Source organism: Ovis canadensis, chromosome 2 (assembly GCF_042477335.2).
Source record: "Ovis canadensis isolate MfBH-ARS-UI-01 breed Bighorn chromosome 2, ARS-UI_OviCan_v2, whole genome shotgun sequence".
Taxonomy (NCBI): Eukaryota; Metazoa; Chordata; class Mammalia; order Artiodactyla; family Bovidae; genus Ovis; species Ovis canadensis.
This window is the reverse complement of record NC_091246.1, coordinates 50674606-50698481: the sequence shown is the minus strand read 5'-3', so window position 1 is coordinate 50698481 and position 23876 is coordinate 50674606. Positions and strand designations below refer to the sequence as shown.

The window sequence follows — 23876 nt, the reverse complement described above, 5'->3', positions numbered from 1 at the left end:
TGAATGAGATCCTTGCTGGGTACAGTAATGTGGGTTGTAGGTTTCCCTCTTTCATCACTTTAAGTATGTCCTGCCATTCCCTTCTCGCCTGAAGAGTTTTTATTGAAAGATTAGCTCTTATCCTTATGGAGATCCCCTTGTGTGTTATTTGTTGCTTTTCTCTTGCTGCTTTTTAATATTTGCTTTTTGTGTTTGATCTTCATTAATTTGATTAATGTGTCTTGGGGTATTTTGCCTTGGGTTTATCCTATTTGGGACTCTGGGTTTCTTGGACTATTTCCTTCCCCATTTTAGGGAAGTTTTCAACTATTATCTCAAGTATTTTCTCATGCCTTTTCTTTTTGTCTTCTTCTGGGACTCCTATGATTTGAATGTTAGGGCATTTAACATTGTCCCACAGCTCTCTGAGGTTGTCCTCATTTCTTTTAATTCTTTTTTCCTCTCTGCTTCATTCATTTCCACCATTCTGTCTTCCACCTCACTTATGCTATCTTCTGCCTCAGTTATTCACCTGTTGGTTCCCTTCAGAGTACTCTTGATCTCAGTTACTGTGTTGTTCATTATTGATTGACTTTTTTGTTTCTTCTCAGTTCAGTTCAGTTGCTCAGTCGTGTCAGACTCTTTGCAACCCCATGAATCGCAGCTTGCCAGGCCTCCCTGTCCATCACCAACTCCCAGAGTTCACTCAGATCCACGTCCATTGAGTCAGTGATGCCATCCAGCCATCTCATCCTCTGTTGTCCTCTTCTCCTCCTGCCCCCAACCCCTCCCAGCATCAGAGTCTTTTCCAACGAGTCAACTCTTCGCATGAAGTGGCCAAGTATTGGAGTTTCAGCTTTAGCATCAATCCTTCCAATGAACACCCAGGACTGATCTCCTTCAGAATGGACTGGTTGGATCTCCTTGCAGTCCAAGGGACTCTCAAGAGTCTTCTCCAACACCACAGTTCAAAAGCATCAATTCTTCGGTGCTCAGCTTTCTTCACAGTCCAACTCTCACATCCATACATGACCACTGGGAAAACCATAGCCTTGACTAGACGGACCTTTCTTGGCAAAGTAATGTCTCTGCTTTTCAATATGCTGACTCTGTTTGTCATAGCTTTTCTTACAAGGAATAAGTGTCTTTTAATTTCATGGCTGCAGTCACCATCTGCAGTGATTTTGGAGCCCAAAAAAATAAAGTCTGACACTGTTTCCACTGTTTCCCCATCTATTTTCCATGAAGTGATGGGACCAGATGCCATGATCTTCGTTTTCTGAATGTTGAGCTTTAAGCCAACTTTTTCACTCTCTACTTTCACTTTCATCAAGAGGCTTTTTAGTTCCTCTGCATATCTGAGGTTATTTCTCAGATATTTCTCTTGATATTTCTTGATATTTATCTTGATAATATTGATTCCAGCTTGTGCCTCATCCCCCCCCAGAGTTTCTCATGATGTACTCTGCATATAAGTTAAATAAGCTGGGTGAAAATATCCAGCCTTGATGTACTCCTTTTCCTATTTGGAACCAGTCTATTGTTCCATGTCCAGTTCTAACTGTTGCTTCCTGACCTGCATATAGGTTTCTCAAGAGGCAGGTCAGGTGGGCTGGTATTCCCATCTCTTTCAGAATTTTCTACAGTTTATTGTGATCCACACAGTCAAAGGCTTTGACATAGTCAATAAAGCAGATGTTTTTCTGGAACTCTCTTGCTTTTTTGATGATCCAGCAGATGTTGGCAATTTGATCTCTGGTTCCTCTGCCTTTTCTAAAACCAGCTTGAACATCTGGAAGTTCACGATTCACGTATTGCTGAAGCCTGGCTTGGAGAATTTTGAGCATTACTTAACTAGTGTGTGAGATGAGTGCAATTGTGTGGTAATTTGAGCATTCTTTGGCATTGTCTTTTTTTGGGATTAGAATGAAAACTGACCTTTTCCAGTCCTGTGGCTACTGCTGAGTTTTCCAAATTTGCTGACATATTGAGTGCAGCACTTTCATAGCATCATCTTTCAGGATTTGAAATAGCTGAACTGGAATTCCATCACCTCCACTAGCTTTGTTCGTAGTGATGCTTTCTAAGTCCCACTTGACTTCACATTCCAGGATTTCTGGCTCTAGGTGAGTGATCACACCATCCTGATTATCTGGGTCATGAAGATCTTTTTTGTACAGTTCTTCTGTGTATTCTTGCCACCTCTTCTTAATATCTTCTGCTTCTGTTAGGTCCATACCATTTCTGTCCTTTATCGAGCCCATCTTTGCATGAAATGTTCCCTTGGTATCTCTAATTTGCTTGAAGAGATCTCTAGTCTTTCCCATTCTGTTGTTTTCCTCTGTTTAATTTGCATTGATCGCTGAGGAAGGCTTTCTTATCTCTCCTTGCTAGTCTTTGGAACTCTGTATTCCAATGCTTATATCTTTCCTTTTCTCCTTTGCTTTTCGTTTCTCTTCTTTTCATAGCTATTTGTAAGGCCTCCTCAGACAGCCAGTTTGCTTTTTTGTGTTTCTTTTCCATGGGATGGTCTTGATCCCTGTCTCTTGTACAGTGTCATGAACCTCCGTCCATAGTTCATCAGGCACTCTATCTATCAGATCTAGGCCCTTAAATCTATTTCTCACTTCCACTTTATAATCATAAGGGATTTGATTTAGGTCATACCTGAATGGTCTCATGGCTTTCCCTACTTTGTTCAGTTTAAGTCTGAATTTGGCAATAATTTCTTCTAGGTCTTTGTTAAACATTTCTTGCATCTTCTCAATCTTTGTCTCTAGTCTGTTTATCTGTAACTCCATTTTCTTTAGAAGATTTTGGATCATCTTTACTATCATTATTGTGAATTCTTTGTCAGGTAGACTCCCTATCTCTTCCTCCTTTGTTTGGTTTGGTGGGCATTTATCATGTTCCCTTACCTGCTGAGCATTTCTCTGCCTTTTCATTTTGTTTAGATTGCTGTGTTTGGGGTGGCATATCTGTAGGCTGGAAGTTTGTGGTTCCTCTTTTATTATGGAGCTTGCTCCCTGTGGGTGGGGTTGGACTAGTGGCTTGTCAAGGTTTCCTGGTTAGGGGAGTTTGCATCTATGTTCTGGTGGGTGGAGCAGAATCTGTTCTCTCTGAAGTGCAATGAAATGTCCGATAATGAGTTTTTGGGTGTCTGTGGGTTTGATATGGCTTTGGGCACCCTGTATTTTAATGCTCAGGCTTGTGTTCCTGCATTGCTGGAGAATTAGCATGGTATGTCTTGCTCTGGAACTTTTTGGCTCTTGGGTGGAGCTTGGTTTCATTGTAGGTAGGAAGGCTTTTGGACGAGCTCTTGTCTATTAATGTTCTCTGGAATGAGGCGTTCTCTGGATTTAAGCCTCCTGCCTCTGGCTTTCGGTCTTATTCTTACAGGAACCTAGGTTAATGGTGAAAAAATTCTCCACAGTGAGGGACACCCAGAGAGGTTCACAGAGTTACATGGAGAAGAGAAGAGGGAGGAGGGAGATAGAGTAACCAGGAGGAGAAGAGGGAGAATCAAAATGGGAGAGAGCAATCTAGCCAGTCATCAGTTCCCTAAGTGTTCTTCACATCCTGGAACACCCAGAGAGGAAGGAGGAGACAGAGGTGACTGGGGGAGAAAACAGAAAGTCAAAAGGGGAGAGAGCAATCAAGCCAATAATCACACCCCTAAGTGAAAATAGATACTGAAAATTAGATTCTTAAAGGTACAAAATTGATAACAAATATAAAAAAGCAAAGTTTAAAAATCTAGAGTAGAGGTTAGACTCTCAAAAATACAATATTAGAAATACAAAACAAAATCACAAAAATGATAAAAAATATACATGAAATTTTCTTTAAAATAGGGTATTTTTTTGCAAGGTAATAGTAGGTTATCAAAATGAAAATAAAAGAAGTAATAAAGAACTTTAAAATATTAAAAAATGATAATAGTAAAAATAGATCTAGGAATTTCTCTGGAGCTGTTGTAGGCTTTGTGGGGTCAGTTCAGTTTCATATAGTTCCTTGTCCCAGCTTGTGCTTCTTCTCAAGATCTATAGGCCTCTTCCAGTGCTTAGTCAATGTTAACTATAGGGTTTTAATCTGTTGCACCTGTCACTCCCAGAGCTTTTCCCTCTTCTTTGTTTATTTTGGCTTCCTCTGCTTGCAGGTCTCTTCAATGTCTTAATTCCCACCCTGACACAAGGGGGTGAAGGTGGTCCACTTATTTAGGCTCACTTGTTCAGTTGTGTTGTGGGGAGGGAGGAACATTGCAAACAAGATATCAGTGGCATGTGTGGGGAGTGCTCGCAGTATGGACCACACCGCCCCAGCTCAGGGTGGCGTGTGCTTTCTGGGTCTACACTGCTCAGGCTCCAGGTTGCTCTGCAGGGGTGCTGTCCAAAGTGGGCCCTGCATTTCGTGCACTTCCCAGGTGTATGCTGCTCAGGTTCAGGTTCTCGGGTACTCTGCAAGGGCACAGACTTGGTTGGGCGTGCGTTTTGTGCCCTTTCCAGGTCCGAGCAGCTCAGGTGTCCAGGTGCTTGGCGAGTGCACTGTCCCAGGTGGGCCATGTGTCTTAATCACCACCCTGGTCCTGGCCGCTTGGTTTCCCGGGTGTGCCGTGTGTCTCCTCTGGGAAGCTAATCTCAGAGCGACCCTCCTGGCAGATGTCAACCATCTAGGGTCCCAGGAAGATGTGGTTAGCAACTGGGAGCCTGCTCACAGTTCGTTGGAGGATGCTGGTCTCTGGGGCTGAGATTGTCCCCTTCCAGCTCTGGCTGTCACACACCTGCCTCTCTGCTTCTGGTTGTGGGGAGGGGCCTGTCCGCAGCTGGCTAGCTCTCCTTTGGTGTTGGCTCAATCCTTTGTCCTGTGAGTGGGCCAAGTTGCGGATTAGGTTAGAGCCTTTCGTGGGAAAGTTCTCTCTCTCTGACTATCCCACAGTTTGGGTTGCTGTCTCAGGTTAGCTCCCTCAGATGGTCCTCAGGTCATTCAGGCCGTCCTTACCCTAAGCATGCAGCCAGTGCCTCCCTGTCCAGCACAGACGTGAGCATCTGGGCTGCTTCTCCACTGGGAGTTGTTAGGCGTGTATTCTGTGGGTTTTTTTTTTCCCCTCCCAGTTATGTTGCCCTCTGAGATTCCGAAATTCCCCACAGACCCGCTGGTGCTGTATGGAAACTTCTCCTTGTTTATGACTCTCTCCCCAGGACAGGTCTCAGTCCCTGAATCTTTTGTCTCTCTTTTTATCTTTTATATTTTGTCCTACCTCCTTTCAAAGAGAATGGGCTGCCTTTCTGGGTGCCTGGTGTCCTCCACCAGCATCCAGAAGTTGTTTTGTGGAAGTTGCTCAGCATTCAAGTGATCTTTTGATGAATTTGTGTGGTAGAAAGTGGTCTCCCCATCCTGTTCCTCTGCCATCTTAGGACTGCCACCTCTCAAGGCCTTTTATGGATACTTCCTTCTCTGCCTATCTCTTAAGTGGCAGCCTTCCACAGGAGTCTAACCTTAACCTTATTTTTGACCCCTTGAACACCAAATACCACATATATGCTGAAGACCAACAAATCTATAAGCAGCTCAGACTTGTAACCTGAGTTCCTAGTAAATATAACTACATGGCTGCCCTAAAGGCATCCCAACTTCCTATGTCCAAAATTATTTCACTCCCTTCCTCTCCTGCAAACTTGTCTCTTCCCATTACTATCCGCCATGCTTCTAAGCTAGAAATTTGGAGGTGTCCCTTGTAATTCAAACAGTTAATCAATTCCTGTTAATCCCACTTCCTGATTAGCTCTGATACTGATTTTTTGTATCAGCATTCCAAGGCCCTATTTTCAGATTTCCGTATCTTCAATTCTTACAGCTCATTTATCTTTTTCCTTCTAGTTTATTTTCCTTGATACTAAAGAGTGATCTTAAAATGCAGAGTTGATCATTTTATTCTGCTATTTAAAATCCCTCCAGGGGTCTCAAGTTAATTTTGGCAAAAATGCAAACATACTAGCATAATATAGTAAGTAGTCTCTTCTGGGTCTGCCTCTTCTCACTTCTTGCATTTCCATCTTTCAATCCTTAGCTTAGAATCTTTAGTCATTCATGTCCCACCGCTCAACTGCCTAGAGTTCTCAGAACCAACCATGTACTTCTCTCTCACCTGTGTGCCTTTTGAATTTTCTCTTCCCTCTACTTGGGGCTGATACCTTTCCCCATCCCTGACCCCAGCCTCCACACATCCTTTTCTTCCTTGCCTGACTGATTGCACCTTGTCCTTTAGAACTCCCTCAGACCTCCTCTCATCTGGGAAACATTCCCTGATACCTTCCTTTCCCCAGGCTAGTCTTTATGCCTTTCTGACTTCCCTTGTTTTCTTCATAGTATTCCATGCTTTTCTCTACCATAACAGTTATTTCCCTGTATTGTAATAGTACATAAAGTATTCAGTAGCAGTTTATGAAATATACAAACAAGTGAAAACTCTGAAAATAAATTTGAATTCACAGCCTTAATGCATCATTATAGTAACCTTTTACCATGTTCTCGTAGGTGAAGATGCTGGAAGCAGATCTGGTTTCAAAAATGCTACGGGCTGTTCTGCAGTCTCATAAGAATGGAATAGCATTACCCCGGCTCCAAGGAGAGTACAGATCCCTAACTGGAGACTGGATCCCTTTCAAGCAATTGGGCTATCCTACGCTAGAAGCCTATCTGAGAAGTGTACCAGCAGTTGTCAGGATAGAGACTAGTAGGTCTGGAGAGGTAAGAAGGTAACTGTGATTCAAAAGAGGCAAGCCAATTCTTAATTGCCTGTCTGGTACTTCCAGTCTCATAATTAGGATGGAAGTCAAAGTGAAAAGCACTAGCCAAGATTAGTGAAGAAGTGAAATGAAGTGAAAGACTCGTGTCCAACTCTTTGTGACCCCCATGGACTATATAGTCCATAGAATTCTCCAGGCCAGAATACTAGAGTGAGTAGCCTGTCCCTTCTCCAGCAGATCTTCCCAACCCAGGAACTGAACTGGGATCTCCTGCATTGCAGGCAAATTCTTTACCAACTGAGCTATCAGGGAAGCCAAAGTTAGTAGGGATAGAGAATTGCATCCAAAGCACAGCCGATTCTCATGTCTTTTGTTTTACCCTCAAATTCTTTGTTATAAAAATAGGATTTTAACCATATTAAGTTAAAAAATTTCAAGTTTACTCAGTCTCACTGTCCACACAAAATAACTGTATTAGAGACCTTTACTGCCTAAATATCATACCACTCATTATAGGCCTGCCACAGCTGTTTGGCCTAGGTCACTAGTGACCTCCTGATTACTGAAGCCAATAGATACTTTAAAATTCTGATAATCTGACCTGACCCCTATCTGTTCCTACTGTCTTGATCCTAGTCAAGCCTCTACTTGATCATTCAGCACTTTTGGTTATTACAGGGCCTTCCCTACTGTTCTCCCTGTCTTTAGGCCCTTCTGTCCCTAGCCTGTTCTCACCTTTACTTTAGTAATAGTGATTATCCTACAATTTTCAATCTTCTAGTTCCTCTGGAATCATGTTTTATATGTAATATGGGCAATTGAGTGGTAGCAAGTAAATTTTTTTATTACATATCTCCTATGACTCAGTAGTTTTGCTTCTTGTTGTCTGTCCAATATACAGTATGAAAGATTGGACAAACTACCACCCAAGACAGAAAGGTGTCTACCCCGCCCCAATCAGTATATTTTGGAGGTATGTTTCATATGTAAATATGTAGCGCAGGTCTGGGGTATTTCTCACAAAAAATTAGAATAGTTGTTCCTCTGGTGTGGGGGTGAGTCAGAGAGGCATTGGGTAGAGGAGAAAAGGGGCCCAGGGTTAGGAGAGTGGCCTTTCTTGGTGTCTCAGACAGTAAACAATTCATCTGCAATGCAGGAGACCTGGATTTGATCCCTGGGTTGGGAAGACCCCCTGGAGGAAGGCATGGCAACCCACTCTAGTATTGTTGCCTGGAGAATCCCATGGACAGAGGAGCTTGGGAGGCTACAGTCCATGGGGTCACAAAGAGTTGAACATGGCTGAAGCAACCAAACACAGCACAGCACACAGCAAAGGTTCACCTAATCTGTAATACAGTTTATATAAGGAGAAAGTATAAATTAATCAAATATTATATTAATAGTAAAACTTTCTTCAATGTCCCTGGTTCTCCCAGAAAGATTTAAGCCCCCCTTTCTGTCTGCTTGGCCTCTTATAATACATTCAAGTATATATATATTCTTATAATATATGTCAAGTATAATACTTGACATAACGTTTTCTGTTTAGTCTCTTTGCCTCTCTTTTCTTCATCAGTTTCTTATGGATAAGGAATTGGTTTTGGTTTTGCTTTTTTTTGCCCCTGACTTTTGATGCTTAATAAATATGTGTTGAATGTATAAATGATCAAATGTCTGAATGAATTAGTAATTTAGTAGTGCTTCATATAGTTACTGTGCTATAAATTACTCAACTCTTCTTCTTTTTGGGACATTTTTAATGTTTCCAGGTTTTGACTATTAAAATAACCCCTAATGTACATATTTGGGTATGTAATTTTTCTTCTTTTGAATTGTATTCTTATATTTTCAGGAATAGAAATACTGGACCAAAGATTATGAGCATGTTTTGGCTGTGGTGTAAAACCTCATTGCTTTCCTGTCTTGATTTCAATTTAAAATTAAAATTAAAGCCCCACTAGATGGGGCTGTAGAGATCGTCTAATCTCAGCAGTCTACATTCTGTTTTCAAATCCTTTTTCAAATATCCTGTATATCCTATCTTTTTTTTTTTAATATAAAAAGCTGAGCTACTGTATTTTAAGTAGATGCCAGAGGCTCCAGGGCCTTTGCTTGCCCTGTCTTGCCCTCACACCCATGAGGCACCTCCATGGAATCCTATGACTCCACTGAATAGTTTGAAAACCTCAGATCTAAGCTATTCCCTGTTTTGTAGCTGATAGTACTGGGGTTTTTGAAGTAAACTGATTTGCCCCAACTTACTCAGGTAATCCATTTCATTGGCAAGACTAGAATTTAGTGGTCTCTTGGAGATAGTACAAATAGCAGTTACAAGTATGTACTTTGGATTCAGAGAGATAGCCTCACTGCATGGCTTGAGAAGTTTGCTTAACTTTCCTGATCCTCTGTTTTCCCATGTATAAAATGGAAATAAAATAAATCTCACAGAGTATATGAGATAATGTATACAAATCACAGGTTTCTTTGGGTTCATTTGTTAAGCCTAGCACATTTTAGATGCTTAATAAAAACATGTTTAAGAAATAAGTGAACTTTTCAGTTTAAGGAAAAATGATTATTCAGTGTGCTGGACTATGCTTGGTTTCTCTTGCAGAAAATATAATTTAGCTCTAACATTATGAAAGAAAGAGACATGACTGTTTGCATACAGCTTGATTTGGGACATGTAAACTCAACAAAGATACACTTTGAGAAGTCAGCCTCTGGTTACCAGTGAATCTGAGAAATGTTTCTCCTTTCCCTTATGTCTCATAATCAGATAACTTGCTATGCCATGGCCTGCACAGAAACTGCAAGAATTGCTCAGCTTGTGGCTCGACAGAGGAGTTCTAAAAGGAAAACTGGTCGGCAAGTTAATTGTCAGATGAGAGTAAAGAAAACCATGCCATTTTTTCTAGAAGGTAAGATCTTTTCACATGCTAAAATTGTAAAGCCTGTTTATGAATACATTGTCATATGAAAATATTGCTTGTATTTATGATAAACACGTATGTTTGTTAACATTCATTTGTCAAGGGAGAAATCCTGAAGCTAGTACTTCCGTTTGAATTTAAGTGAACGTAAGCATGACTTATTAAGTGAAGTAACTCAGCATGACTTACAATGGCAAAGTGTGGTTTTCCTCTTTATTTGAGGGGAAAGCCTCATATAGAATGTTGGATGAACCAACTGAGTTTATGTCTTATTTAGGAAATCATATCTTTTACTATAAATCCTCTATTTTTAGAAAAACATGAATTATATAGTCATAAAGATAAAGGCAACTCAGCCTGTATTTACTGATCATTTTTCTCAAGGAACTTATAAAATAATCATTTCTAAAATTAAATTCTCAAGACATAGTTTAATGATAGTATAAAAGAGTAGATGCTGAATACCACAATGAGCGTTCTAGGCAAGAGAGCAATCCTTGTGAGAATGGCAGTGGAGAGCTTCATGGCAAGGAGGAGACTTGAAACCAGACCCCTCACTGTTGGAAGAATCCAAATTGGTGGAGAAGCAATGGGAGGACTATGATACTGCTGAGTGTGCTGCATTTGCAAGAATGTGAGGTGACTGCCACCAAGTTAGTTGGTGAGTGGAGGAAAAGTAACAGGCTTGCCTAGCAGATGAAGCCACATTTTGAAGAAGCTCATCTGCTAAGTACACACCAAGCTGCTCTTCCGCTGCTGACCGACCCTCTAATGGCCACCTCCTCATATTCTTACAAACTATTCTGAGCACAGAGACCAACAGAAAACATCTGGGCAAGGGAGTGACATTATGAAACCAGGGTTTTGGAAAGCTAATTGATTCCATTATGTATGCCTGACTTCATAGGAAAACCAAAAGCAACCCTCAGACAACCAGGATTTTCTTCAGATTTTTCTGTCAGCAAAAAACCTAATTCAACACTGTTAAGAAACAAAGGAAACCCTCTTGGAGTTAAATCTGATGCTGAAATGCTGCCTTACACGTTACAAACAACTATTGGAAATGAAGTATTCAAAGATGTTCCAGTGCAGAGTCATGTGACCATGTCTGCCAACAACAGGTATTTGGGCTTTTTCTGGCTAAAAGGAGAAGTGTGGTGAACCTGGGATAATAAGTCTTAAACATGTGTGTTCAGGTGAAGAAGGAAATACTTTGTTTTGTGTAATGTACACATATGAGTAGAGAAATGCATCATTACTAGTTACCCCACTTTTCCTGGCTGCCTAAACATCATTTTCTGAATATCTCCATTTTGTATTTGTTGTGCATTGTTAGTAGCCTCTGCTTGTGACGTTCATTTTAGAAGATCTCACAAATTGTTCTGAGATTCTACTTCAGCATAATTTAGTTTGGCTGAAGGTCTTTCTTCCAATTAATTTTGTAAGTTTTAAATAAAATCTCATTGATTTGTATGCTCTACTGTGTTCCAATAATCATATCCATAATACAGTAACATTACACATCCATGCATCAGAATACTGAACTGGAAGTAATACCACATCCTTAAAGTTTTTGTTTCGATGCTGCCATTCATTGGCCAGGTGAAATAACTGAAATTATTTCATCTGCTGGGGCTGTGGTATCCTCATTTGCCCAATAAAAATGATAAAAACTCAGTGATCTCAAAGTTCCTTTCTGGCTCTGAATTTTATGGTTTCATGAGATAATTCAGATGAGCAAACTACAACATATGGACCAAATCTGGCCCACTGACTGTTTTTATAAATAAAGTTTTATTGGAACACAGCTACATTCCTTTGTTTATATATTCTCTGTGGTTGCTTTTACGCAACTGCAGAGTTCAGTAGTTGTGCATAGACAGTATGGCCTGCAAAGCCTAAAATATATACTGTTAGACCCGTCACATCAAAAGCTTGCCATTTCCTGGTGTAGATGAGTCAGTGTCACATTCTTCCATCGTATTTGTACTTATACAGAACAAATTTTTTTGTATCATTTTCCTTTAAATCAATGCTCAAAGATTCCATTTTGTATAAAAGATAGTTCCCCTCCCCCTAAGTGCTCCGCCCACACTAGAATATTTAGAAAGAAAGAATATTTTTAAGTAGGCAAAAGGGTACTAGTTTTTTATATTTTAGTATTTTTCAATAAAGCAACCTTTAAATATTTTTCATAATGGTATATATTTAATGGTGTTTATGGTTAGTTATTATAAATTTTTTTATAAAGTCTAGAAAATATATAATTAAAATTTGAATCTTAACCCAAAGCACAGTTGGTGACTTTGGTGACTAAGGTACCATTGTCTCTGCTGGTTCTAGGCCTAAATTTCAAGATTTTGAATTGAATTTATAAGATGACAGCAAAACCAGGCATCCTGGATTGTGGGCCCAGAGGAGCACTCTCTACCCCATGGTCTGGTGTCTCATCTAGTGGCACTGTATGGCCTAGATAAGAGCCTTCCATTCCTGCAGGTAGCACCAGCAGTGATTGAGCAGAGGACCTTGCCACACCAAAAAGCCCTTAGAGAGGGCCCAAGGTAGTGCTGTCTGGCCTGCTGCATATCATTTTCCCACCCTCTCACCTAGCAGCACTAGGCCTAGGGAAGTGTATTCCGCTTTCATGGGCAGCACCTACAGAAATCAAACAAAAACTCCAGCAGTAAACAGGAGCTCCATCAGCAGTAGGTGAGTGTACCAGACCAGAATAGTGCCATAAGGGCTCTGAAAACTAAATTATTGGAACCGCAGCCTACAAAAGTGTGCCAGGAGGTGTATGATAAACCTAAACAGAATTCAGTTCAGTTCAGTTGCTCAGTCATGTCCGACTCTTTGCGACCCCATGAACTGCAGCACGCCAGGCCTCCCTGTCTATCACCACCTCTCGGGGTTCACTCAAACTCACATCCATTGAGTCGGTGATGCCATTCAGCCATCTCATCCTCTGTCATCCCCTTCTCCTCCTGCCCCCAACCCCTCCCAGCATCAGAGACTTTTCCAGTGAGTCAACTCTTTGCATGAGGTGGCCAAAGTACTAGAGTTTCAGCTTTAGCATCATTCCTTCCAAAGAACACCCAGGGCTGATCTCCTTTAGAATGGACTGGTTGGGTCTCCTTGCAGTCCAAGGGACTCTCAAGAGTCTTCTCCAACACTACAGTTCAAAAGCATCAATTCTTCGGCGCTCAGCCTTCTTCATAGTCCAACTCTCACATCCATACATGACCACTGGAAAAACCATAGCCTTGACTAGACGGACCTTTCTTGGCATAGTAATGTCTCTGCTTTTCAGTATGCTGTCTAAGTTGGTCATAACTTTCCTTCCAGGGAGTAAGCATCTTTTAATTTCATGGCTGCAGTCACCATCTGCAGTGATTTTGGAGCCCAAAAAAATAATGTCTGACACTGTTTCCACTGTTTCCCCATTTATTTCCCATGAAGTGATGGGACCAGATGCCATGATCTTCGTTTTCTGAATGTTGAGCTTTAAGCCAACTTTTTCACTCTCCATTTTCACTTTCATCAAGAGGCTTTTCAGTTCCTCTTCACTTTCTGCCATAAGGGTGGTGTCATCTGCATATCTGAGGTTATTGATATTTCTCCTGGCAATCTTGATTCCAGCTTGTGCTTCTTCCAGCTCAGTGTTTCTCATGATGTACTCTGCATAGAAGTTAAATAAGCTGGGTGACAATATCCAGCCTTGACGTACTCCTTTTCCTATTTGGAACCAGTCTGTTGTTCCATGTCCAGTTCTAACTGTTGCTTCCTGACCTGCATACAGATTTCTCAAGAGGCAGGTCAGGTGGTCTGGTATTCCCATCTCTTTCAGAATTTTCCACAGTTTATTGTGATCCACACAGTCAAAGGCTTTGACATAGTCAATAAAGCAGAAATAGATGTTTTTCTGGAACTCTCTTGCTTTTTCGATGATCCAGCAGATGTTTGCAATTTGATCTCTGGTTCCTCTGCCTTTTCTAAAACCAGCTTGAACATCTGGAAGTTCACGGTTCATGTACTGCTGAAGCCTGCCTTGGAGAATTTTGAGCATTACTTTACTAGCTTGTGAGATGAGCGCAATTGTGCGGTAGTTTGAGCATTCTTTGGCATTGCCTTTCTTTGGAATTGGAATAACTGCCTGCTAAAATTAGATATTAAAATAGGATCCAGAGTCTCCTAATATGTATTCAGATATGCAGGTTACAATGAAAAAAGTCAATCATTATACAAAGAACCAGGGAAATGACAACTTAAATGAGAAAAAACAATCAACAGACACCAACATTATCTTGAATCAGATGATGGAATTATCTGACAATGATTTTAAAGCAGCTGTTGTAAAAATGCTTTAATTTGCAATTGCAAATCTGTTTGGAAAAAAAAATAGAAAATTCACCAAAGAAAGAGAACATACAAAAAAGAACCAAATGTTGTCGTGGTGCTTTTCAAGTCTACTATATCCTACTTTTCTGTATATTTTTAAAAATAATTTTATTAATAAATAAATATTAAATACATTTAATATATAATATTATTTAATAATTCTATTTAATTTTGTTTGTGCAGGGTCTTCATTGCTGTGCCGGCTTTTTCTCTAGTTTCAGAGAACAGGGGCTACTCTATAGTTGTGGTTTGCAGGCTTTTCATTGTAGAAACTTCTCTTGTTGTGGAGCATGGGCTTTAGGGCTTATAGGCTTCATTAGTTGCGGTATATGGACTCAGTAGTTGCTGCTCATGGGCTCTAGAGCACAGATTCAGTAGTTGTGGCACACGGGCTTAGTTGTTCCACGGCATATGAAATCTTCCCAGAACAGGGAAGGAAACCTGTGTCTTTTGCTTTGGCAGGCAGATTCTTTTACCACTGAGCCACAAGGGAAGCCCCTACTTTTCTGTATATTCCTTCTATTAATTTTTGAGAGTTTGATATTAAAACTCCCAACTAAAAATCTTAATTTATCTACTTAAAAATAATTATAATATATAGTGGAATTATATATAATTTTGTTCTGTATTTTCCAAGTCTCCTGTAAATGTGTTATCATACTTTCATAATTTAAAAAGTAAAAAAGAGGAAAAAAAAGAACTGAATAAAATGACCAAAATAAAAATGCAGTGTATGAGCTCAATAGCAGAATGAATATGACAGAGAACAGAGTCAAAGAACTTGAAGAACAGAATCAAAGAACTTGAACAGTAGAAATTACCCAATCTGGACAACAGAGTAAATAGACTTAAACAAAAGAAAACAAAATAACTAGTTGAGACTGAGAGTTCTCTCGGGGGGCAGGGGAGGGGGAAATCTAGCAGCGTCTTAGGGACCTGTAGGGAGAATAAGAAAAGATCTAGTATTTGTATTGTCAGATCCTCAAAACAAAGAGTGAGATTGAAGGTGTATTTGAAGGCATAATGGCTGAAACGTCTCAAATTGGCTAAGGACATTAATCTGCAGGTTCAGGATGCTTCAGTTCAGTCCAGTCACTCAGTTGTGTCCAACTCTTTGCAACCCCGTGAATCGCAGCATGCCAGGCCTCCCTGTCCATCACCAACTCCTGGAGTTCACGCAAACTCACGTCCATTGAGTCAGTGATGCCATCCAGCCATCTCATCCTCAGTCTTCCCCTTCTCCTCCTGCCCCCAACCCCTCCCAGCATCAGAGTCTTTTCCAATGAGTCAGCTCTTTGCATGAGGTGGCCAAAGTACTGGAGTTTGAGCTTTAGCATCATTCCTTCCAAAGAACACCCAGGACCGATCTCCTTTAGAATGGACTGGTTGGGTCTCCTTGCAGTCCAGGGGACTCTCAAGAGTCTTCTCTAACACCACAGTTCAAAAGCATCAATTCTTTGGCTCTCAGCTTTCTTCACAGTCCATCTCTCACACATCCATGCATGACCACTGGAAAAACCATAGCCTTGACTAGACAGACCTTTGTTGGCAAAGTAATGTCTCTGCTTTTCAATATGCTATCTAGTTTGGTCATAACTTTCCTTCCAAAGAGTAACCGTCTTTTATTTCATGGCTGCAGTCACCATCTGCAGTGATTTTGGAGCCCAAAAAAATAAAGTCTGACACTGTTTCCACTGTTTCCCCATCTATTTCCCATGAAGTGATGGGACCAGATGCCATGGTCTTCGTTTTCTGAATGTTGAGCTTTAAGCCAGCTTTTTCACTCTCCATTTTCACTTTCATCAAGAGGCTTTTCAGTTCCTCTTCACTTTCTGCCATAAGGGTGGTGTCATCTGCATATCTGAGGTTATTGATATTTCTCCTGGCAATCTTGATTCCAGCTTGTGCTTCTTCCAGCCCAGCATTTCTCATGATGTACTCTGCATAGCAGTTAAATAAGCTGGGTGACAATATCCAGCCTTGACGTACTCCTTTTCCTATTTGGAACCAGTCTGTTGTTCCATGTCCAGTTCTAACTGTTGCTTCCTGACCTGCATACAGACTTCTCAAGAGGCAGGTCAGGTGGGCTGGTATTCCCATCTCTTTCAGAATTTTCCACAGTTTATTGTGATCCACACAGTCAAAGGCTTTGACATAGTCAATAAAGCAGAAATAGATGTTTTTCTGGAACTCTCTTGCTTTTTCGATGATCCAGCAGATGTTTGCAATTTGATCTCTGGTTCCTCTGCCTTTTCTAAATCCAGCTTGAACATCTGGAAGTTCACGGTTCATGTACTGCTGAAGCCTGGCTTGGAGAATTTGAGCATTACTTTACTGGCGTTTAAGATGAGTGCAATTGTGTGGTAGTTTGAGCATTCTTTGGCTTTGCCTTTCTTTGGGATTGGAATGAAAACTGACCTTTACCAGTCCTGTGGCCACTGTTGAGTTTTCCAAATATGCTGGCATATTGAGTGCAGCACTTTCACAGCATCATCTTTCAGGATTTGAAATAGCTGAACTGGAATTCCATCACCTCCACTAGCTTTGCTCTTAGTGATGCTTTCTAAGTCCCACTTGACTTCACATTCCAGGATTTCTGGCTCTAGGTGAGTGATCACACCATCCTGATTATCTGGGTCGTGAAGATCTTTTTTGTACAGTTCTGTGTGTTCTTGCCACCTCTTCTTAACATCTTCTGCTTCTGTTAGGTCCATACCATTTCTGTCCTTTATCGAGCCCATCTTTGCATGAAATGTTCCCTTGGTATCTCTAATTTGCTTGAAGAGATCTCTAGTCTTTCCCATTCTGTTGTTTTCCTCTATTTCTTTGCATTGATCGCTGAGGAAGGCTTTCTTATCTCTCCTTGCTAGTCTTTGGAACTCTGCATTGAGATGCTTATATCTTTCCTTTTCTCCTTTGCTTAGGAAATCCCAGGTAGGATGAATTCAAAGAATCCCACACCAATAGTGAAACTTATGAAAACTAAAGACAAAGAAAAAATCTTATAACTAGCCAGAGAGAAATGATACATCACCCATAGGTGAATACCAGTTTTAATGACGGTGATTCTTCATTCACAGTTATGGAGAAATCATGAAGGAAAGAAATGGCACATTTTTAGTGGTGAAGGAAAAAACCTGTCAATCAAAATTATATATCCTCCAGAAATGAAAAGGAAATGAAGAAGATATTCTCAGATGAAAGAAAACTAGGAGAATTTGTCATTAGCTGACTTCCTCCTAAAGAGGGTCTAAAGAAAGTTGTCTCAACAGAACAGAAATAATCTAAAATGGGTTGGAACTTCAGAAAGTACAGGCATAAGCCCTCACATAACAGTAATTACTTTAAATATAAAAATACATGAAAAGATGTTCAGCTTCATTTGCTATTAAGGAAGTGTAAATTAAAGCTACACTGAGATTCAGCTGGCCAGCTGGGGTCATGAGCTTTCCATCCTAGAACCATGGCCCAGTTTGTCCATAACCTCACAGAGAAGGTCCCAGCACTGCTGTTGCTTACTCAAAGCCTCGATTAACCACATTTTGGCACTGTGCCAACATTGATCAGGTTCCTCCAACTCTGCTGAATTCCTTACAGCTATTCAGAGCTGGGGGAAAAATATCAATAGTGCTCAAACAAGTAGCTTCAAACCGCTCCCAGTTAAGGAAACTCTACTGAATGGTGTGGTGACCACTGAGATGTGAATGTGGTTTTATGTTGGTGAGATTGTAGGCAACTGTGACATCATTGGCTATGATGTTTGAAGACCAGTCTTTAATATATGATTATATTTGCTTTATTATTTGAGTGTTCTTGGATTATGTGTGAACAGGCTGTTAATTTCAGATGACATAAGATAGTAATAAGATAATGTGCCAAAAAAAACCTGTATTGAGACACACCTATCAGAATGGCTGAAATAAAAAATAGTGATACAGTAATAATAGGGGACCTTAATACCCACTGACATCAATGGACAGGTCATCCAGACAAAATCAGTAAGGTAACAGAGGTCTTAATATAGCAGACCAAATGAACCTTGTTGTTCAGTTGCTAAATTGTGTCCACCTTTGTGCAATCCCATGGACTGTAGCATGCCAGGCTTCTGTCTCCTCCATTGTCTCCCTGAGTTTGCTCAGATTCATGTCTATTGAGTTAGTGATGCTATCTAACCATCTCATCCTCTGCTGCCCTTTGCTCCTTTTGCCTTCGGTCTTTTTCAGCATCGGGGTCTTTTCCAGTGAGTCAGCTGTTCACATCAGGTGGCCAAAGTATTGGATCTTCAACTTCAACAACAGGCCTGCCAATGAATATTCAGGGTTGATTTTCTTTAGGATAAAGACTTGGTTTGATCTCCTTGCTGTCCAAGGGACTCTCAAGAGTTTTCTCCCACAGCACAATTTGAAACCATAGATTCTTCAGTGCTTAGCCTTCTTTATGGTCCAATCTCACATACCTAACAACTGGAAAAACCATAGCTTTGACTATATGGACCTTTGTTGGCAAAGTGATGTCTCTCCTTTTTAATATGCCATCTAGGTTTGTCAAGGTTTTCCTTCCGAAGGGCAAACATCTTTTCATTTAATAGATATCTATAGGACATTAAATCCAAAAGCAACAGAATACACATTCTTTTCAAGTGCACATAGGACATTCTCCAGGATAGATCATATACTTAGTCACAAAACAAACTTCAACAAATTTAAGAGGAAGAAATTATATCAAGCATTTTTTCTGAGCACAGTGGTGTGAAACTAGAAATCAACTACAGAAAGAAAAATGGGAAAAGAACAAACATGTGGCAAGTAAACAGCATGCTACTAAAAAAAGGTCAATAGCAAAATCAGAGGAAATCAGAAAATATCTCGAAGACAAATGAAAATGGAAATATAACTTTCCAAAGTGGGGATGCATCAAAAACTGTTCTGAGAGGGAAGTTTATAGTGATAGAGACTTGATGTTTATATCGATATATCACCAACTCAATGGACATGAGTTTGAGTAAACTCTGGGAGTTGGCGATGGACAGGGAAGCCTGGCATGCTGCAGTTCATGGGTTCACAAAGAGTTGGACCTGACTGAGTGACTGAACTGAACTAAGACTTCTCACAAGAAACAGTTAAAGAAAACCTTAAAAACCTAACCTATTGCCTAAAAGAATTAGAAAAAGAAGAGCAAACAAAGTCCAAAGTCAGCAGAAAAATGAAATAATAAAGATCAGAGAAGAAATAAAATAGAGATCATAAAAACAATAGAAAAAATCAATGAGACCAAGAGCTGGTTTTTTAAAAAGATTTAAAAATTGATAAACTTTTAGCCAGGCTCACCAAGAAGAAAAGAGGACCCAAGTAAGTATTGAAGAGGAGAAATAACAACTGATACTGCAGAGACAGAAAGTAATCATAGAGAATATTATGAACAGTTATGTGCCCATGACTTAGACAATCTAGAAGAGATGGACTTCCCTCATAGCTCAGTAGTAAAGAATCTGCCTGCAACACAGGAGACCTGGGTTCAATTCCTGGGTTAGGAAGATCCCCTGCAGAAGGAAATGGCAACCCACTCTGGTATTCTTGCCTGGAGAATCCCATGGACAGAGGAGCCTGGCAGGCTACAGTCCATGGGGTTGCAAAAGTTGGATGCCACTTAGCAACTAAACCAGATGAGATGGACAAATTTCTAGAAACATATAAACAGCCAAGACTGAAACAAACAGAAAAGACAGTTTGAAGAGGCTGGTTGCTAGAAGTGAAATTGAATTTGTAATAGAAAAGCTGGAAGTAAAGTCCAGGACCAGATGGCTTTACAGGGGAGTCCTACCAAACATATGAATAAGAACTAATATCTGTTCTTCTCAAGCTATTCCAAAAAATTGACATTCCCACATTCATTCCATGGGCTACCATTATCTCAATACCCAAACCAGACAGAAATGCCAGAAAGAAAGAAAATCACAGACCAATATCTTTGATGAATATAAATGCAAAAATCTACAACAAAATATTAGCAAACCAAATCTGACTATATATAAAAAGGGTCTTATACCATGATCAAGTTGGATTTATTCCAGAGTCATAGAGATGGTTCAGCATTTGCAGGTCAATCAATGTGATACACCACATTAACAAATGGAAGGCTCAGAATCACATGATCATCACAATAGATGCAGAAAAAACATTTGATAAAATTCCATATCTACTCAGGATTAAAAGCTGTCATCAAAGTGGGTGTAGAGGGAACTTATCTCAGCATAATAAAGACTGTTTATGACAAATCCACAGCCAAAATCATACTCAGTGGTATGATTACCCTTCCCAGTAAATTCAAGAACAAGAGAAGAATGCCCGCTCTTTCCACTTCTGTTTAACATAATATTGGAAGTCCTAGCCACCGCAGAAAAGAAAAAGAAGTAGAAGGTATCCAAATTTGAAGGGAAGAAGTAAAACTGTCACTTCTTGCAGATAACATGATACTTTATAGAAAAAACCCAAAAGTCTCCACCCCAAAACTATTAGAAATAATAAATGAAAATTCAGCAAGGTTGCAGGGTACAAAATTAATAGACAGAAATCTGTTGTATTTCTATATGCTAATAATGGAATTTCAGAGAATAAGAAAGCAATAGCATTTATAATGACATCAAAAAATAAAATAGGAATAAACCTAGCTAAGGAGGTGAAATACATATACTCTGAAAACTGTAAAACATTGATGATGAAAGTCAAAGATGATACAACGATGGACAAAGTGCTCTTAGATTTGAAGAATTAATATTGTTAAACTAGCTGTACTGCCCAAAGCAATCTACAGATTTAAAGCAATCCTTATCAAAATACCCAGAACATTTTTCACAGAACTAGAACAAATAATCTTAAAATTCATATTGAACCATAAAAGACTTTGAATTGCAGAAGCAATCTTGAGAAAAAAAAGAGCAAAGCTGGAGTGTAACCCTCCTAGACTTCAGACAATTCTACACAGCTACAGTAATGAAAGCAGCATGCTACTGACACAAAAACAGACACAGATCAATGTTACAGAACAAAGAGGCCAGAAATAAACCCAGACACCTATGATCAATTAACCTATGACAAAGGAGGCAACTATATACAATGGAGAAAAGACTGTCTCTTTAACAAGTTGTTGCTGGGAAAACTGGATGACTACATGTAAAATAAGATATTAGAGCATTCTCTCACACTGTATACAAAAGTAAACTAAAAAATGGTTTAAAGACCTAAATGTAAGACCTGAAACTATAAAAGTCCTAGAAAAACATTGTATAGCGCAGGGAATTATCTTATTAGCCATTATCTTGTAATAACTTACAATGGAGTATTATCTGCAAAAATATCAAATCACCATTCTGTATACCTGAAAGTAATACAGTTACAAATCAAATATACTTCAATTTAAAAATATAACACTGAATCTGGCAAGCATACAGAGAAAATGGATCACTCATAGCATTGTTTTGGGGAATATTAAATTGTACAGACAGACATGTTAGAGGATAGTTGAGGATAAGTTAGAAGTTAGATAGAGGATAAGTTGGAAGATAGTTTCCTTAAAAAAAAAAAAAAAGCTAAACAGAAATTCCACTCCTAGACATTTACCCCAGAGATATGAAAACTTCGGTTTACACAAAAACCTGTACACATGTGTCCATAGTAACTTTATTCACAATAGACCCAAACTAGAAACAACCCAGGTGTCCTTGAGAAGTTGAAAGATTCAACAAACTGAATACATCTGCACTACAGAATATACCTCTCAACATTATAAAGGGATGAACTATGGACATAGGCAACATCAGTGGATCTCAAGGGAATTGTGCTGAGTTGAAAGCAATCTCAAAAAGTTACATACTGTATGACTCTATATAACATCCTTGAAATGACAAAGTTTTAGAGATAGAAAACAGAGAAGTGATTGCCAAGATCAAGGGTTGGAGAAAGGGGAAGGATGTGGCAATGTAAGAGGGAAGGTATTTTGAAAAGGTATTTTGCAAGTATTAAGCTAAAGTAAATGAATGTATGTTTCTCAGATCTTGTAGGTTTTAAAAAGTCATATACTAAATAATTATAGGAAACATTTTCTAAAATACATTTATTGTTTTGTTGTGACTACAGAAGTATTAATGTGTATCGTATGGAAATTTTGCAAAGTATAAGCAAGTAAAGGAAAAAAATCACCTCTAATCTAAACATAAATGTAGACATTAAAGAATATCTTTCTATATTATTTATATAAGTTTTAAAAATACAGACTGGGTCAAGATGTATATTACTGTTTTTTAACCTGTTTTAAAAGACAGTATATTAACATTTTCTGTTCTTAAATACAGATCTACAGTATCATTTTTAGTGTCAGGCTAGTCCATAGTCTAGTCCTTTATTGTTAAATATAAATGATTTTCAGTATTACAAGCAATTCTACAATGAACATATATGTAGAATAATCCATGCCTGTATTTACAACTAGTTATTTAGAATAAATTAGTAGAAATAGACTCTCTGGGTAAGAGGGTATACACACTAATGCTGTATTAATTTGTACTCTAAACAATAATACCAGATAGAGTTTTCCAGAAACAGATGGGAATGATAGTTTACTTGTGCACTTGCCAGCACTGGGCATCAGTTTTCTATTTGGTGTTCTAAAAGGTGAAAAAAAAAGTACCTATGTTTTAATTTCTATGGTTTTGATTTTGATTCTTAAGGAAGTTATGTTTTTATATGTTTATTAGCCCATTTAGGGATCTTTTATAACTTACATGTTTCGTCATTTGTTGTTTTTTCTTTCTAATTTGTAAAAGTGATTTATAAGTTACGATGTTGACCTTCTCCTCCTGTAATATGTTGGCAATGTTTCCTCAGTTTATTTCTTTAATTTTATCTATTTATTTATTAAGGCTGTGCTGGGTCTGCATTGCTGTGCAGGCTTCTTTCTAGTTTCACGAGTGGAGCTGCTCTCGTTTCAGTGCACAGGTTTCTCATTGCAGTGGCTTCTCTTGCTGAGGAACACAGGCTCTAGGGCACTCAAGCCTCAGTAGTTGTGGCGTGTGAGTTCAGTAATTATGGCCTGTAGGCTCAGTGGTTGCAGCTCCCAGGCTCTAGAACACAGGCTCAGTAGTTTTGGCACACGAACTTATTTGCTCCACAGCGTGTGGGATCTTCCCGGATCAGGGATTGAACCTGTGTCTTCTGCACTGGCAGGCGAACTCTTTACTACTGAGAGCCATCAGGAAAGCCCCTCCCTTGTTTATTTAATTATATATTTTGGGTATACAAAAACTTTAAATTTTTCTAGTTACATCTATTAATCTCTTCCTTTATGACTTTTGCCTTTAGGTGTTAATGCTTAGAAAAGCATTTCTACCCCCAATTTATGTAGTATGCCTTCTGTTTACTTTTAGAATTTTGATGGTTTTATTTTTTGCATTTAAACCTTTAATTCACCTAGAATTTATTTTGTTGTATAGTGTGAGAGATGACTCAGTGGGTCAAGAATCCACCTGTAATGCAGGAGACGCTGGTTCGATCCCTGGGTTGAGACGATCCCCTGGAAGAGGAAATGGCCACTTATTCCAGTATTCTTGCCTGGAAAATCCCATGGACAGAGGAGCCTAGGGGGCTACAGTCATGGGGTTACAAAGAACTAGACACAACTGAGCCTGTACATTGAAATCGTGTGAGAGTAGGAATCTTTCCTGTTATGATGTCCTAATATCAATTATGACATAATACTTTCTTTTCCTGATGGTTTGAAATTCTGTCTGTACCAATACTAAATTGTTATAAGTATATGATTCAATTTC

The 23876-nt window shown here is 39.3% G+C and overlaps 1 protein-coding gene and 1 pseudogene across 3 annotated transcripts in view; both read left to right on the top strand.

Annotated features, from left to right (window-relative positions):
* TDRD7 (tudor domain containing 7) overlaps positions 1-23876 on the top strand; it is a 102501-nt gene that overhangs the window by 19644 nt on the left and 58981 nt on the right. For 2 of the 3 annotated variants that reach the window (XM_069576124.1, XM_069576123.1), the window contains exons 2-4: positions 6514-6726; positions 9505-9646; positions 10566-10779. In XM_069576124.1, coding sequence (XP_069432225.1) covers positions 6520-6726; positions 9505-9646; positions 10566-10779 — 563 coding nt within the window. In that variant the 5' untranslated portion in view covers positions 6514-6519. Of the gene's footprint in view, positions 1-6513; positions 6735-9504; positions 9647-10565; positions 10780-23876 lie in introns of all 3 variants that reach the window. The other variant, XM_069576125.1, reaches the window with a different exon arrangement.
* LOC138931476 (ATP synthase subunit g, mitochondrial pseudogene) lies at positions 17520-17820 on the top strand (annotated as a pseudogene).